General features: G+C 44.5%; 1 protein-coding gene across 6 annotated transcripts in view; it reads right to left on the bottom strand.

Annotated features, from left to right (window-relative positions):
- The window catches only part of DYNC1LI2 (dynein cytoplasmic 1 light intermediate chain 2), a 28,939-nt gene extending 16,754 nt beyond the window's left edge, over positions 1 to 12,185 (bottom strand). For 3 of the 6 annotated variants that reach the window (XM_062499834.1, XM_062499835.1, XM_062499836.1), the window contains exons 1-4: positions 12,076 to 12,178; positions 11,350 to 11,423; positions 10,816 to 10,932; positions 4,540 to 4,770 (exon numbers count right to left, since the gene is read on the bottom strand). In XM_062499834.1, the coding sequence (XP_062355818.1) occupies positions 4,540 to 4,770; positions 10,816 to 10,932; positions 11,350 to 11,423; positions 12,076 to 12,170 (517 nt within the window). In that variant the 5' untranslated portion in view covers positions 12,171 to 12,178. Of the gene's footprint in view, positions 1 to 4,539; positions 4,771 to 10,815; positions 10,933 to 11,349; positions 11,424 to 12,075 lie in introns of all 6 variants that reach the window. The other 3 variants (XM_062499839.1, XM_062499838.1, XM_062499837.1) reach the window with 3 other exon arrangements.
- Positions 12,186 to 14,560: the final 2,375 nt, after the last annotated feature.

The following is a 14,560-nucleotide window of genomic DNA, read 5'->3' as shown; positions in this document are numbered from 1 at the left end:
GAGAAAAGACTATTTAACAATACAGCTCTTAATTTCCACAGCATTATAATCAGACAGGATTCCTTTCCTGGATTTTGTTCATAGCAAAGCAAAATCTTTCCTTTACTGAGATACTTGGGAGCATAAACCCCTTCAAATTTGGGGGAAAAAAAGGGCTCTCCTGAAAAGAGTAACACTCAACAACATGAGAAAACACAAGATGCTCTAAGAATTTTAGAAATGCAAGAAAGAGCAAATGCGACATGGGAATTTCAGAGGTCTGATGGCTTCATCCTCATGACTTTCTGCTGAATGGGAATGAAGGACACAATCCCAGAGAGCCACAACTCCCACCTCCCCCTGTCTCCAAGAGTCAGCAGGACCCAGCAGCAGCACCAAGGCCACACCTCACACACAAAGGGAGAAAACCCTTCGGTGTGGAGCTGAGCTCTGTGTGGATTCCCAGGGATGCACACGGCCTGGCATTAATCCCTGCCAGACACGGAGCTGTGGGACACAGCTCTGGGGCCAACAGGGGCAGGTCTGAACAACTGCCAAGTTACAGAAGGTACCAGCCAGAGAGAGAACCTCTGACTACAGCACCTGAGCACATAGACACCACTTTAACTCAGGAACAAGTGTGAGTGCCTGTCAGCAACAGTCTCTTGAACACTGCTCCAGGCTTCCACTCACCCCTCATTCCCCTCAGAATTTAGTCCTGTTAAATCCAAGTGAACGTGGGCACTGTGAGATGCCCCGATGAACAAACTGCACTCTCACAAGGTAATAAAGCAGCTCACTGTAGTTAAAAACATTTGACATGCAGCATTTTCATATTTTATCTTACCTCCCATAGCTATGTCTCTTCTGAGCTCCACTCTCAGGCTTTCAATGGACATAAAGTTGTGCACCCAAACAGCTCCTAAAATCTTTAAATTTCCTTTTTTTTCTAGTGAGGTATGAATATTATCTCCTCCACACATTTCTAATTGAGGAATCATCTTCTATATGGTATGCAAAAACATTCCTTTCTTTATTACCAAGTAGTGAAAATTACTTTGGTTTAAGGTTTTTCAGCAGGAAATACCCCTAAGATGATGCACATAAAATAGGAAGCCAGAAAAGCAACAGTTGCTCTGGAAATCTGTTAAATTCTGCCACCCATCACTAAGGCTGAGTACTCTGAATGGCCTATTACGTTTAAAAAGTTCTCACCAGGTGATGATGTGCCATTAAAATCACACCTCCAGTACAACGTGCTGATTTATCTACCAAACTTGTGGCTCTTTGGAGTTTTGCTTTGAACATAGCAAATGAAATCGAGGTCCCAGCAAACAGTTTTGTTCCTGTTGTTCACACCAGGCACTGCAAGGTAACTCCACCAAAAACTGCTGCATCCCTCGGGACATGCATTGACTGGAAGCACCACTGAGACATCAATCCACAATTACTAGGTTTGGTTGTTCCAGCAGCAGTAATATGGTCAGGCTTGGAGCGCTCTTGACTGCAATGTGGAAATGCAGGCAAATGCTACAACTTAAGGGATAAATACCAAAGGCCCTGAACAGCAGAATGAGAAAAATGAAGAGTATTTTTCTGAGACAATCATTCCATATTTAGAGTCTTTAAAGTTTCACAGTCACTTTTAGCTTTTTTGTGCCCAATTTTTAGTGATCATTAAAAAATGTTAGTCTTGTGAAAAGAATTCCTAGACAAAAGATACCTGGATAAACTATTTTTTTTCACCTTTTAGCTTAAGAAATCTTTCAGCTTTGTGTCAGACCAAAAAAGCAAAAAGATAGACAATCTGAAATTAATTCAGCTTGAAAGAGACAGTACACAATTGGCAAAAACATGTTACTGTGTTTCAATTCTTTATCTTCAAACACCCCAGAGGTCATTGGTGCAATTGCCATTTTACCAGTACACCTCTTTTCTGTAGTTCATGATTCTTGACAGTCACCGTTATCTGCTCTGCTGTTTTAAACAGGGAGGCAACATTCACATCTTCCCTGAAACAATTATTCAAATATGCATTATTTAAATAAAGATTTATCCAAATTGAGCCTGAATTAAATGGGCACAGTTGACATTATGCACCTGACTTCACACTAACTAAGCTCTTAGTTAAGAACCCCCAGAGCAGCTCAGTGATGGGAGGGAGTGGAGGCAGGCAATGCTCTGGGTACAGTCCCAAGAAGGCAGCCTGTTGCTTCCATGTGTGTCGTGCTGCCCATTATGGAAGCTCTTTAACTGCAAAGGGATGTTTCTCATCCAGCCAGGCAAGCCAAGAGTAAAAATTTCAAACAGCAAACACAGGAGCAAGGGCTGGGTGCAGAAAGGCCTCCCAAACCCCGCCTGCAGAAACAAGCAGTCCAAAGTCCACCTGTGCTGACAAGAGTGAGCCAACAAAGGCATCTCTGGAAACTCTTAGGACCTTAGCAATGGAGAAGGAACAACCTTGCAGTACTTCCAGTGGATGCCAGTGGGGCAGGACTGGACAGTGTTTCCCCAGGGTGCTAAGTGTGACAGCCAGGGAAAGCACTGTGGACATTCAGCTTGGGATGGAAGAACAGGAGTAAGGGAATACTCTTGCAGGTGAAGTCAGGAAACACATCCATCCACATGGTCTTATGCTGCAGGGAGCTTAAATTCAGCACATCCCACCACTCTGCACTCCATTTCTATGTTTCAACTGTTCTCATGTGCACTTTATTATCCAGTTTTTACATATTTGGGCCGTTGCAACCCAGTGACTTCATTTTCTAAGTGGCAGCCTACCCCAGGAGGCACAGGCAGCAAGATTTCAGTAAGGAGAACTTTGCTGTGTAGCTTTAGGATGGGCAGCAGTCCCAAGGCAGTCACCAGGCATATGTGCTTTACCCTGCCCAGTACATTACCCTGACACAGTTAAAATGGGCCTCTCCTCAGCATGGGCTGCTAAGAGAATTACAGACCATGGTAACCAAAGTTCTGAGCACAGAGCTGGCCCTAGGGACAGTCTGCAAGAAGCCAGAGGTGTGTCCAAGTGACACGACTGTCTTGCACATGGCCTGAGAATAGGAGATGGAAATCTGAAGACATCAGGGCCCTGTGTGCCACAGCTGAGCCAGGGGATGGCACTGGAGCCAGGCACAGGGGAACTTAGCTCCTCTCCTATCTCCTCTTCTTCCCTTGACTCCAGGAGAGCTCAGAACAAACCAGGAGTTTCTGTGGTACTTTAATTTAGAATTTGCTAAGATACCACTATTGAAAAGCCGTCTAAGTTCCTCAGACAGGCCATTCAAGCTTTGTCATAAATGCACTCTGAAGGGAAGGCTGAAAAGCTCCTCTTTTCAAAAGGAAAATTTAAGTGCACAAACTCCCCCTTTATTTAGATTGCCATATCATTTGCTGTGCCTCAGAAAGGTGCAAATTAGGATTTTTTTATACTAGAACTGCCTTTCCATTTCCCATTCCCAAAAAATCTCTGACACACATAAAACCCCCCAATTGTTTTCCCATAAAAACTCTCATATTTCACTTTTTGTTGAAATGTAACCTGATGATTAAACCCAGGTGGTTTCAACCATTGAGTTTAAATTCCAGCTGGTATGCTGTAGGCGCAAAGCTTCTGGGAACATAATATTTAACATCCAGAAAGGACAATCAGCTATACAAATACACCTGAGTCCTCACAGGTCAAACACATCACACTGCTCCCTAAAGGTACCTCAGGAAACTACCAGACTATATTTGCAAGCATTCTACACTCCAGCACAAAGAGCCACCAGCCTGGGAAAAAAAAAAAAACAAAAAGGAGCAACCACAAAGGATCAGTCTGAAATCTACTTCATCTGAAAGGACTGGAAGTTGCTATGGTCTTTTCCACTAAAGGAATTTATTTTGGACTAATTCAATATTAAAAAAAAAAAAAAAACCCAGAAAAAAAATCTCAAGAAACATTCAACACTACTTTAGGAAAGCAGCTGCAGGATCCAATATTGTAACAATGACTGCCTGCCAGCGCTGGATTCTTTCCTGCCATGGATATGCCAGGAAAGAAGGTTAATTTATACAACATTCCTAAAGGCACAGGGTAAGAATGGCTGCAGTGAGACACAATTAGCTGCACCAGGTTCACAGCCTGAACCACCAGAAAAACAAGGGCAGAGAGACCTTCTGTAGACAAGCACAGTATGGGAATGGGACCTGGCTGAGATATCACAGCAAAGCAGACAGCTCACTTCATCACTGAATCTTGTCACTCTCTTTTAAAAATTGAAATTGTCATTTTATTGAGTTATTGTTTTAAATTTCCTTTTTAAAAAATAAAATTATCAAAATCTCATTATTGCTCAGGATCTAGACCAATAATTCTTCTGATGTTTTGTCAGCACAGCAAAACTGGAAGAGTTGCTTTAAAGCCTAACACAGCCCATTTGAATTAGAGATGCAATTAAAACTTAAGAGTAATTCTTATCCAACCCATTCTCAAAACACTGACCCAAAGAAATCCAACAAAAGTTGTGAGAGCTAATTAAAAAACCAACAGCAATGTATGGATGCACAAAGACTTACATTTCTGCTCCATGTGCCTCATCTCTTCTGGAGGAATTTTCATCTTATCAATGTGTTCTTGCAAGACACTGGCCCATTTCTGTAAAGACTCCATAACAGTCCAAGGTCTAGACATATCTGCAACAAAGACCACGATGGTGTCTTGCAGGGATTCAGCAGAAACTGCAAACTTCAGCAGCCCTTTGTGGTACAAGTCTCCATCCAGGATCCAGACATTGCAGCGAGTGTGATCTGAAAGGAAAGGTACAGTTGGAACCCAGCAGATGCAGGGTTTGCTTTGCCAGGCTGGGAGTGACCAGGTGAGAGCATCAGTGTTCAGTGGAAGGAGCAGGCCCAGCTACCAGCATACTTTGCCTGCTTGTTCACAAGACAGGTTCCTGTGTAAATGCCTGTATTAGTCAGAAATGCTTTCCCTTCTGAGTTCAGAACAATTTCCTTCAAAAAAATAATTTCTGTTCTTGAGCTTTTACTCAGGACAGCTGTCAGGACAGTTTTTAATTGCTGCACAACAGTCCTGCATTAGAAACAGGGGATGTGCAAGTACAGGCCCAAAGGGTGGCCCTGGCCCAGCCCAGCAGGGGATGAACACTGCTCTTGGTGTCTCCCAGACACATATGCTGGTTTCACACACTCAAGAAATCTCCCAGCAGAAATAAGCTGCAAACAAGATACCAGTAATAAGCAGCTTAAGTTTCTAGCACAGGAGTGGGAGGAGCAAGTACAGGACGAACTTCCCACCTTCCCAACAAGGTTGTGCCACCTGGTCTTAACTCACACTGACAACACCGGCTCCTTCTGCAGGCTCCTGACAGAATCAGCATTGGAGAAATGACCTGGTATTGCAGCTCTTGTGTTTCTCCCACAAGTGTTTTTGAGGGTGACTGAATAGTTTATTGGAATGCAAGGCAGAGAAGAGGGAGATCAGCTGGGTCAGACCACTGGCATTTTACCCCAAAACTGAACTCCTGGCAAGAGTATAAGAACTGAAAAAGGAGTTTCCTCCAGAAATAATGTACCAGGTACCATGGAGAGAGAGAGAAAGACAGAAGGAGATTATTCTCAGAATATCCCGCTGAAGAGAAACAACTCCATTGTTTCTATCTTCTAGACTCTTCCTAGTACCTCTCCCTAAGTATTTCCTGTTTTATAACAGCTATCCAGAGGGAACAGTGAATTTCTCTTGCACTACTTACACAATATGTGACTTTTTAAACACACAGATCTGCAAACCAGCCACTACAGAACCCAGATTTTCAAAGCAGCTACTGAGCTTCATCATTACCATGCCTCACTGTACTTCTGTGTCCTGAATCTTTCAGCTTTACAAAATAAATCCAGTTACTATGGCTATCATAACTTTATTCTAGGAAGGGATCCACCACTCCTGACTCCAGAAAAAGGCAAAAGCTTGGCTAAGAAATCTGGAAGAAGAAAAGATGACAGATGTATACATTCTACATGTTTAATCAGCCTTGGACAAAATTACTGAGCAGCCCAGTTCCAGACATCTCATCATGGTGTTGTATGTAGGCAGTCTACGTTTAGCATTTGTTTTAAGTTCTTTTGGGCTGTCCGAAGACATTCCAACATCAGCCACCACACAAACAGGCCAACAGCCATGCTGTGAACTTATAGCAGTGAGCTCCTCTCCCTGCCAGCTGCACCCCTCGATTCACTCTCCAGTGGTCAGTGAGGGTAAGCCCTGTGGAGCTCAGAAATGCACCTGTGCACACCCAGCACTGCTCCCCTCCCTCATCCCATTCCAGGACACCAATCACTGGCATCACAGCACTGGAGGTCTGAATCTAAAGCTCCCAAAGACCTCTGAGGTCAGATGGAAGGTCTAGGAAACATCTGGAAAAACAGAAAGCAAGGTAATACACAGTGTGAAGACATTTACAGGTTTGCTATTACACAACAGTAAATGAAACATCTGTGCGGGACTCTCTGCATTCTAGAAACATCCTGTGTACATGCCCTAAAGCAGCAGCCTCCCAGTAAATAAAATCCCCATGAGCTTTCTATGAGCTAAAGGTTATTAATAGACAGGGACTGTGTGTATGTACAAATGTCTCCTTGGAGCATGAATGAAGTTTTGAAATCCTAATGCAAATCTATCCATAGTTTATGCAAGTTTACAGCTCTTCTCAGCACTGATAGATTGTCCTGTGGGGAATACTCTGCAGGAAAAGACTTTCACACCTTGGTAAGTAAAAAAAACTAGTAATATCCAAATTCACTGTTTCTAAGTCATGTTTTAAAGCCAGTATCTAAGGTTAAAATTGTTTTGTTTGCTATGCACCTTTGCTCCCCTTAAAGATTTAATTTTTGCTTAACATGTGGAATGCAGACTGGAACTAGGATGCAGGTGGAACTAGAAAGCAGGTGAAACTATCACTCAAAATCAACCTGCCAGGAAGCCTGCAAGCGTCGCACTCACATTAAAATGTACTTTAGGAAAAAAAACATAACACTGTATGTAAAGGAAAGGTTTTGCTCCTTTCTAACAGGACAGAGAAATGTCTTGTGATTACATTTGCTAAAACATAAAACACATTTAAGAAACAGCACCAGGTGCTCACAATTTGGCAAGGACAATGGTAAATTCCTGCTCTGTCAGCACCACATCAAGCTCCTACTTAGTCATGAATGTTAACTGGGCCCTTCTTACTGGCCATGACAACATACAAAACCAGAGCAAACAATTACCAGATCCTGTTGGAAAAACAGGGGCTACTTATTACAGGCTATTACAAAAGCTGATAAAATCACATCTCTAAATCCTGTCAATATGCCTTTATCCCTTTAGTCCTGAAAAAGATTTTCCAGCTTTGATGAATTTTTATTGCACGTGGTTGATCCTGTGAACTGCAATTACATCTGCATCTATTAAAAAGTTATCAGTGGCAATTAGATATCCCTTGCTCAAACTGTGAAGAGAAACAAAAAAGGAGAAAAATTACAAGAGGACAACTTTAAAAATGCTGACAAAAAAAAAAAAAAAAGACAATTTTCCCATTAGAAACCAGTGCAGCAGCAAGACTTGGCTCAATCTGGAAAAACTGGTTCACCTGGAATATGCATATGATATGGCTGAGGCAAGTCCAAACCTGAGGCAAAACCCAAGACTGCTTGATTTTGTTACAAGTAAGAATGCAACTCCAGAATGGCTCTTCCCTGCACACTGGGCACAGCAGAGGTGCACCTGCAGTCTGGGCAGGTCAGAACTGTCCCTGTGGTGCTTGTGGCTCCAGCTGACACACACAGCTCAGAGTAGGCCATGCAGTCTGGCTCCCTGTTCTGCTCTACATCCCCACTGTAACTCTGCCCTAGCTCTGCAAGGGCCTCTGAAAGCTCCTCTGGAAACACAGATCCTTTAGGAAAATTATGAACAGCTTCTCTTCTACCTCCTACAAATTCAGATTCTCGGTCTTAAAAAGAAGACTAACCAGTAGAAACAAAAAACATCTGTTCATCATAAAGACAGGCAAAAAACTGAAACTTGCTACACTCCCTGAGAAATTCTATGAATGGAGGACTCTGGGGCATGAGCTCCAAGGTCAGTTAATATTCCAAGCTAAGTTTGCAGGCAGTGCTATAAATGCTTTCATCCAGATGAACTATGATGTCATGGATGCAGGAGCAGCCTTATGCTCCAAGGATAATGCAGTTGAGGATTTAGCAGAATCCTCTCTCCCAGGATTACTTCTCAGGTCTCTCCAAACCTCTTCTTGAGCAAATGCCTTGGTCTAAGCAGCATTTGGGACAGTGATAAAATATATCTTTAAAATAAAAATGTATCTTTTTCCCTAAGAAAGAGACTTTTCAGACAGTAGCAGGCTTAGATTCTAAGTGACCCAGAGTCCTGGGACCAAAGTCCACGTGCCCCACTGAGCAGTGACACCTGGCAGAGCTGGAGCAGCTGGATACAGCACACTGCCCTTGTGCATCCAGCTGCCAGGAAACCAGCAGGGGACAGGGAAAACCACACAGTGTGTGGGCACTTCTGTGAACCACAGGGGGTCTGCAAGGCAGAGATGCTTCCTAGGCATTTGTTAAACTTTTCTACAAGCTGAAAAGAACAATTTAATAGCTGAGTTTATCTTTAGGAGGAAAGAAACTGTAAACTACGACTGCATCCAGCAATCAAAAAAAATTCTATTTTAGATATAGGAGCAGCCAGGTTCAAACACCCTTTGAAGAGGAAGGGGGACAGGAGGCCACAGCATAGGAAACAACATATTTTCCTTAAGGTTTCCAAGGGGAAGTGGGAAGTAGATAATGAATGACTCAGCACTGTGAGGAAAATACTTCTCCTGGACAGAGTAAATGTATCTGAAATGAAGAAGAATAAGACAAAGAGAGTAAATAAATCTTCTATCACCTGGGAAAGAAGCTGAGATTATCTCATTCCACTGCAGAGTTTCAGTTACCAGTGTTGATCTGGCACCACTGGAAATCCTTGTGATCTGGTCTTGGCTAGGTTGGAGTCTAATAAAAAGCAGAGACCCTCAGTACCACTCATCTGCTCCTGAATGCCTACCCTGAGCTTCCAGAATTGTGGGTCAATTATAAAGGTTTTGTTCCCTAATCTGTACATGAACATACAGTCATCTGAAGCACACAGAGAATTTAAAAACCAAATCCAAACCTGTCCTAGAGAAGAAAGAGTGTTATCTCTGCCTGCTGGGAGGTCCTGACCCACTTTGCTATTTATTTTGCTTGTGGATGACACTAATGAGACAGAAAGGAAAAAGGCATGTATTATTAGCTCCTAACACACCCATTAGAGGATGTGTGAAGACCTGAATTGGCCAGCTGAGCCTGTAGTTAGTTAAAATGATCTCTTTTTTTCTTCCTGCTAGGTTGCCCGAGTTCTTATGACAGGACTCTCCTAATCACTTCAAATATTTATCACTTTCAGCCATTCAAGAACAGCTCTAAAATATTTCCAGTGTAGGGACATACTTGAGGTTTGATAGATAACACCAGGAAAAATAGCACAGCAAACATTTTTCTGCTTGTAATAGCATCTCCTTTGAAGCTGCAAGAAACCTGATGACACAGGCTGTCTGAGCCCTCCTAATCACAGGGGCTTTTTCCCCCTGAACTGTTTAGTGCAGAACTAAAGCAGATTGTGCATGGTGGAAAAGCACTTACACCCAGAACCTGCAGAAACCAAGAATGGCTCAGGATTTACAACTACAGTCCAAAAGATTTTTTGGAACTGCAAGGAGGCCCCCCGAAGATATGGCAATGTACTCATCCTTTCATTGTGCCTAACTTAGTACCCAAAGGCAGCTTTCTGCCATGTGAGTGCAGGCCCAATCTCCATAACAACCAGTCACATACGGCACTTAATCACTCCTGCAATCCTTCAGTGCATCTCCAGTTTCAAAATACCATTATAGGATCTTCCTAGTCTGGCTGTTCCCAGGAACAGGGATGAACCACCACCACTGCTTCCCTATTCTGAGCTCTGAAGGATGTCATGAATAGTAAGACTTATATTCCCCATTTTTAAAGACAAATCAACCGAAGGAGGTTGCCCAAAATGAGATCAGCAGAGGCAGATTTAGGAGCAAAGATAATGAACTCACTCCTCATCTCTTCCTGTCCCCAACCTGCCCAAAAATATGAGTATGATCATGAGGCCTGCTTTTAAATGATCCCTTGGCATAATCTCCCTCCACAAAGTAGAGACAAAAGATCAGCAGCAGCAACAAAAAGACAAGGGGCAAAGAGACCAGCTCCAACTTGAGAAAAGGAAACACTAATTCTGACTAAGTTCTGTTCTTCACTCAGTCAGCTAGAGCAAAACATCTGTTGCAGCTAACCAAAATTCCACGCACAGCCCCTATGAGAAGCATCAAAGCCCGTGCCCAGAAATCCATGCTGAGCATGAAATTCTCATGGATGAATCCCTGTCTTTCTCTAGTCACAAAGTAGCCACAGCAAAGCCACTACAATTGCTACACAGTCACTATCAGCAAAGGGATAGTTTATTAAGGGATTTTGGTACTGGTAGGATCTCTCCTAGATGTCCAGAGCCCCCCTGCCCCAGGCACAGGTCAGGCTGTCAGAGGGGCAGAAGGGAGAACAGGGGGGACGGATATTGACTGTGAAACCTTTCCCTGCACAGAAATGTGCACAGCTCCAAAACGCCAGGCTGAAGCAGCTACTGGGGCATAGCCCAGAACACATTCATCAAACCACAATTATTAGTATAGCATGGCAGCTACTTAATTAAAGATATTGCATTTGAAACAAACTTACCATCTCTGTCTTCATCATGAATATTCAGATACAAGTATTCCAGTCCTCTTCCTTTCTTGCCATGCTCTGCTCCCTGTATTTTAGCCATAAGTGTGGTTTTGCCTGAACCATCATCACCTGCCAGTAAGTTTGTAGAGAAAAAGACACCTTCAGAATTATATTCAACTTCAGAGAAAAGATTTTTTCACAACTTCCTTAATTAATGAGAAGCATCCTTGTATGCTTCTGAATCACAGTTATTTGCTGTTCTCTTTCAAGTATTTCAGCTACAACAAATGGCTTATACCAGAGTAGTAAGAATGAAGAACTATCTTATTCTCTATTACTACTTAAAATAGGCTATAATTCTAATAGTGGAAATCAAAGAGAAAGTAGATCTATAAGCATGAAGACAAGACCACAGATCAAATTACATAACCCAGTTGTAAAAAAAACATGTGTCAGTTTGCTCCAATCTACGATTGAAATACACAATATTTGTTTCTACAAATAAAAAAAGCAACAAACACCCAGCTGGTTGTATGTGTTACTTACCAAAAACAAGAATATTCTTGCCCGATGGCAATTTAGATCTGGACCGTGTAGAGACTTCGCTGAGGATGGAGGACCTGGGGAAGCAGCACAGCGGCCGCGTTATCCCGCGGCACAGCACGGCACGGCCCGGAGCGAGCGCCGGCTGTGACAGCACCATGAGCTCAGCACATCCGCACCCACAGTCCGGCACATGCGGGCTGTGTACGAGCAGGGCTACTAGCATAGCCACAGGCCAACTGCACGCGAAACCACCACGAGCATCCCACCTTCTAGAGAGGAGCTTTCATGATTTCTAAACCACAAGCAGGAACATTTAAAGTTCTCCCTTGTATGAGGCCACAATACTACAGAACATTACTTTTCAACTAACTCTCAACACAATCGATTGCCGTATTCGATATACGCCTTTCTGCCACTATAGTTATTTTTTTAAAGCGTTCTTTAGAAATAAAAGCCGAAACACCACAAGATCGCCTTTGCCGGAGCTGCCCCGCGGATGTCCGGCAGAGCCGCGGTCCCGGGCCCCCCTCTCCCGCTCTGCCTCACCCCGCTCTCCCGTCCCTGCACCCGCGGGACTCCCGTCACGCACCCCGGGGTCCCCAGCCCCGCCGCCAGCCGCGGGGCCCGAGCGCGGCCCCGACCCGGCCGAGGGCCCGCGCTCCCCTCCGGCCCGGCGGAGCCCGGGCTCGCCCCGCCGTGCAGGCCCCAGCGGCCGCGGGCGCTCACCAGAGGTTCTGTCCCTCGTCCTCCTCGCCGGGCAGCTCTGCCCCGCCGGGCCCGTCCGGCCCCAGCAGCTTCTTCTCCGCCAGCACCGGCGCCATCTTGGAGCCGCCGCCACAAAGAGTGACCTCACCGGGCCGCGAGGACCCCGCCCCGCCCCGCCCGCCCGCCCGCCCGCGCCGCCGGCCCCGCCAGCCCCTCCGCCCCGCGGCCGCCCCTCCGGCCCCGCGCGCACCGCGCCCGCCCCGCGATCAGGCGGTGCCCGGGCAGCCCCGGCCGCGGCCCGCCCTGCGCGGCCGTCCTGGGGCCTCCTGCGCCCCCTGCTGCCCGCGGGAGCCACAACCGCTCAGGTACCTCCTGTATCCCTTATGGACCTGCTCAGGTACTTCCTGCATCCCCCGCACCTGCTCAGGTACCTCCTGTATCCCTTACGGACCTGCTCAGGTACCTCCTGCATCCCTTATGGACTTACTCAGGTACTTCTTGCATCCATGGCACCTGCTCAGGTACCTCCTGTATCCCTTATGGACTTGCTCAGGTACTTCCTGCATCCCTGATACCTGCCCTGGTACCTCCCTGCACACCCTGGCACCTGCCCTGTACCTCTCCACAGTCCCAGTCCCTGCTCTGCTGTGCTCCCACCAGTGCAGCCCTGGCGCAGTGCCGGGGTCAGATCTGGAGGAGCACATGTAAACTGTTGCTGGCTGATCAAGCTGCCATTAGAGCCTCATCCTCACACCCCTGACACCCTCTGTTTGACCAACACTAACACCAGACCCAGGAGAACATGTCAAGGTTTTTACAGAGTTTCCTAGGTGGTTTGTCAGTCATTCCAGCCTTTAAAAATGTTGAAATACTGCCCTGGGTGGCCCAAGCAGCCTAAAAGTGACATCAACTATTCTCATGCAATTTGGTTTTGTGGTGCCTGTTACATGTGGATTTCAAAGCACTTGGGGAAGAAAATTAGACTGATCAAGACTGTACAGTCATTCCAAAGGAGAACAAAAAACTGACTTGCACAAATTCAGGTTTCTGCCTGCTCCTGGTCTATGACTTCCTTCTGGATCCCACCAGAATGTTCCAGTGATGTGGTTCCAGCCCCTGCCTTCCAAGAGGAGGTAAAGCACCAGCACAGGCTGCCCGAAGAGGCAGCAGGAATTCTTTCCCTGAAGAGTCTTAGAACTTGACTGAATGACTTGACTGACTTAGACCTCAGCCCTGCTCCAAAGAGGAGAGGAGACCATAGGCTCCACAAGGCCTTTCCAACTTGAACTATACCTAAGGTGAGGTAAATTCTCAGTATTGCAACATTCTCATCTTGTGGCAAGTTAAGATTTACACCTTACATATTTTAGCCACTTCAGACATATTTTAGGCCTTGATAATGTGGATACTAATACACATTCAGTAAAGGATGAAATAACAGCTTGTCTGGACTCGGCTAGAGTGCCTGTAAAAACATCTGGAGTCTATAAGGGACCCCAGTGTCCTCCTCGGGGACACTCCACCTCAGGAGCCCTTCTGGCTCCCATTTTGCCAATAGTTCCACTGATACTCAACCCTGCTACAGGCTTCATTCAGAGACTTCTTTTATAGATGCTTCAATATTTTAATAATAAAAACCCACAAATTGGAACAGCTGAAAATATTGGAAGACATATTTATTGCATCATTGGCATCATCTTTATTGCAAGTTTCTCAGGCTTTGGTTGCCTTGCCTGTTTTCAAGTGTTTAAGCCACATCATAGTGAAAAACCTAGTGCTAATAGAATAACTAAACCTTTCCACACTAAATTAACTATTAATTCATCATTCCTTTATCAGAGCAAATAAAAAATACAACTGAAATACTAAGGCTATCACTGAAAAATCAAGTTACCAAGGCTTTTAGTAACGCTTCCTTTAAAAAATGTGTAATTAGAAGAAATGATGGTTCTGCTCACTTACTTGAAAAATACACCAGAAAACTGTCCAACTACAAACAGAAGCCAAATTTTATCAGTACCTACTCAGTTCAACAGTGAGTATAGAATTTGTTTAACAGTGAAAGATTTGCCTTCTCTGTGCAGCAGCGTTTAACCCACACATTCAGTGTTTTCTGTCAGAGACATTTTTCTGCACATGCAACATATTCAATGCATGACAAAATATCCCATCTGCTTTAAACATTTCACTTATTAAGAGGAAACAGATCCAGACACAACAACATTAACAGCAGAAATACACAAAGTATTAATTTTAGCAATATATCCTTTTCGTACAAATGACTTAGAGCAAGCTACAAAAAGTTAAAAGTTGCATAAATCAAATGCTCAAGAAGGTTAAATTAAGTTCCAAATTAATGTAATTTTGTTGTCTATGACAGCGTTACTTAAAGAAATTGTCAAGTTATGGTAAATTAAATTTACAATGCATAACAATTCTGTCACTGAAAAACAGGAGTCCAAGCCAGCCTAAATTCTCCAAGGCCTCAAGTTGTTCTGGGAATACC

The sequence above is a fragment of the Cinclus cinclus genome, chromosome 11, assembly GCF_963662255.1.
Source record: "Cinclus cinclus chromosome 11, bCinCin1.1, whole genome shotgun sequence".
NCBI classification, from domain to species: domain Eukaryota; kingdom Metazoa; phylum Chordata; class Aves; order Passeriformes; family Cinclidae; genus Cinclus; species Cinclus cinclus.
Note: the sequence above shows the minus strand (reverse complement) of the source record. Positions and strands in the feature narration are given on the sequence as shown.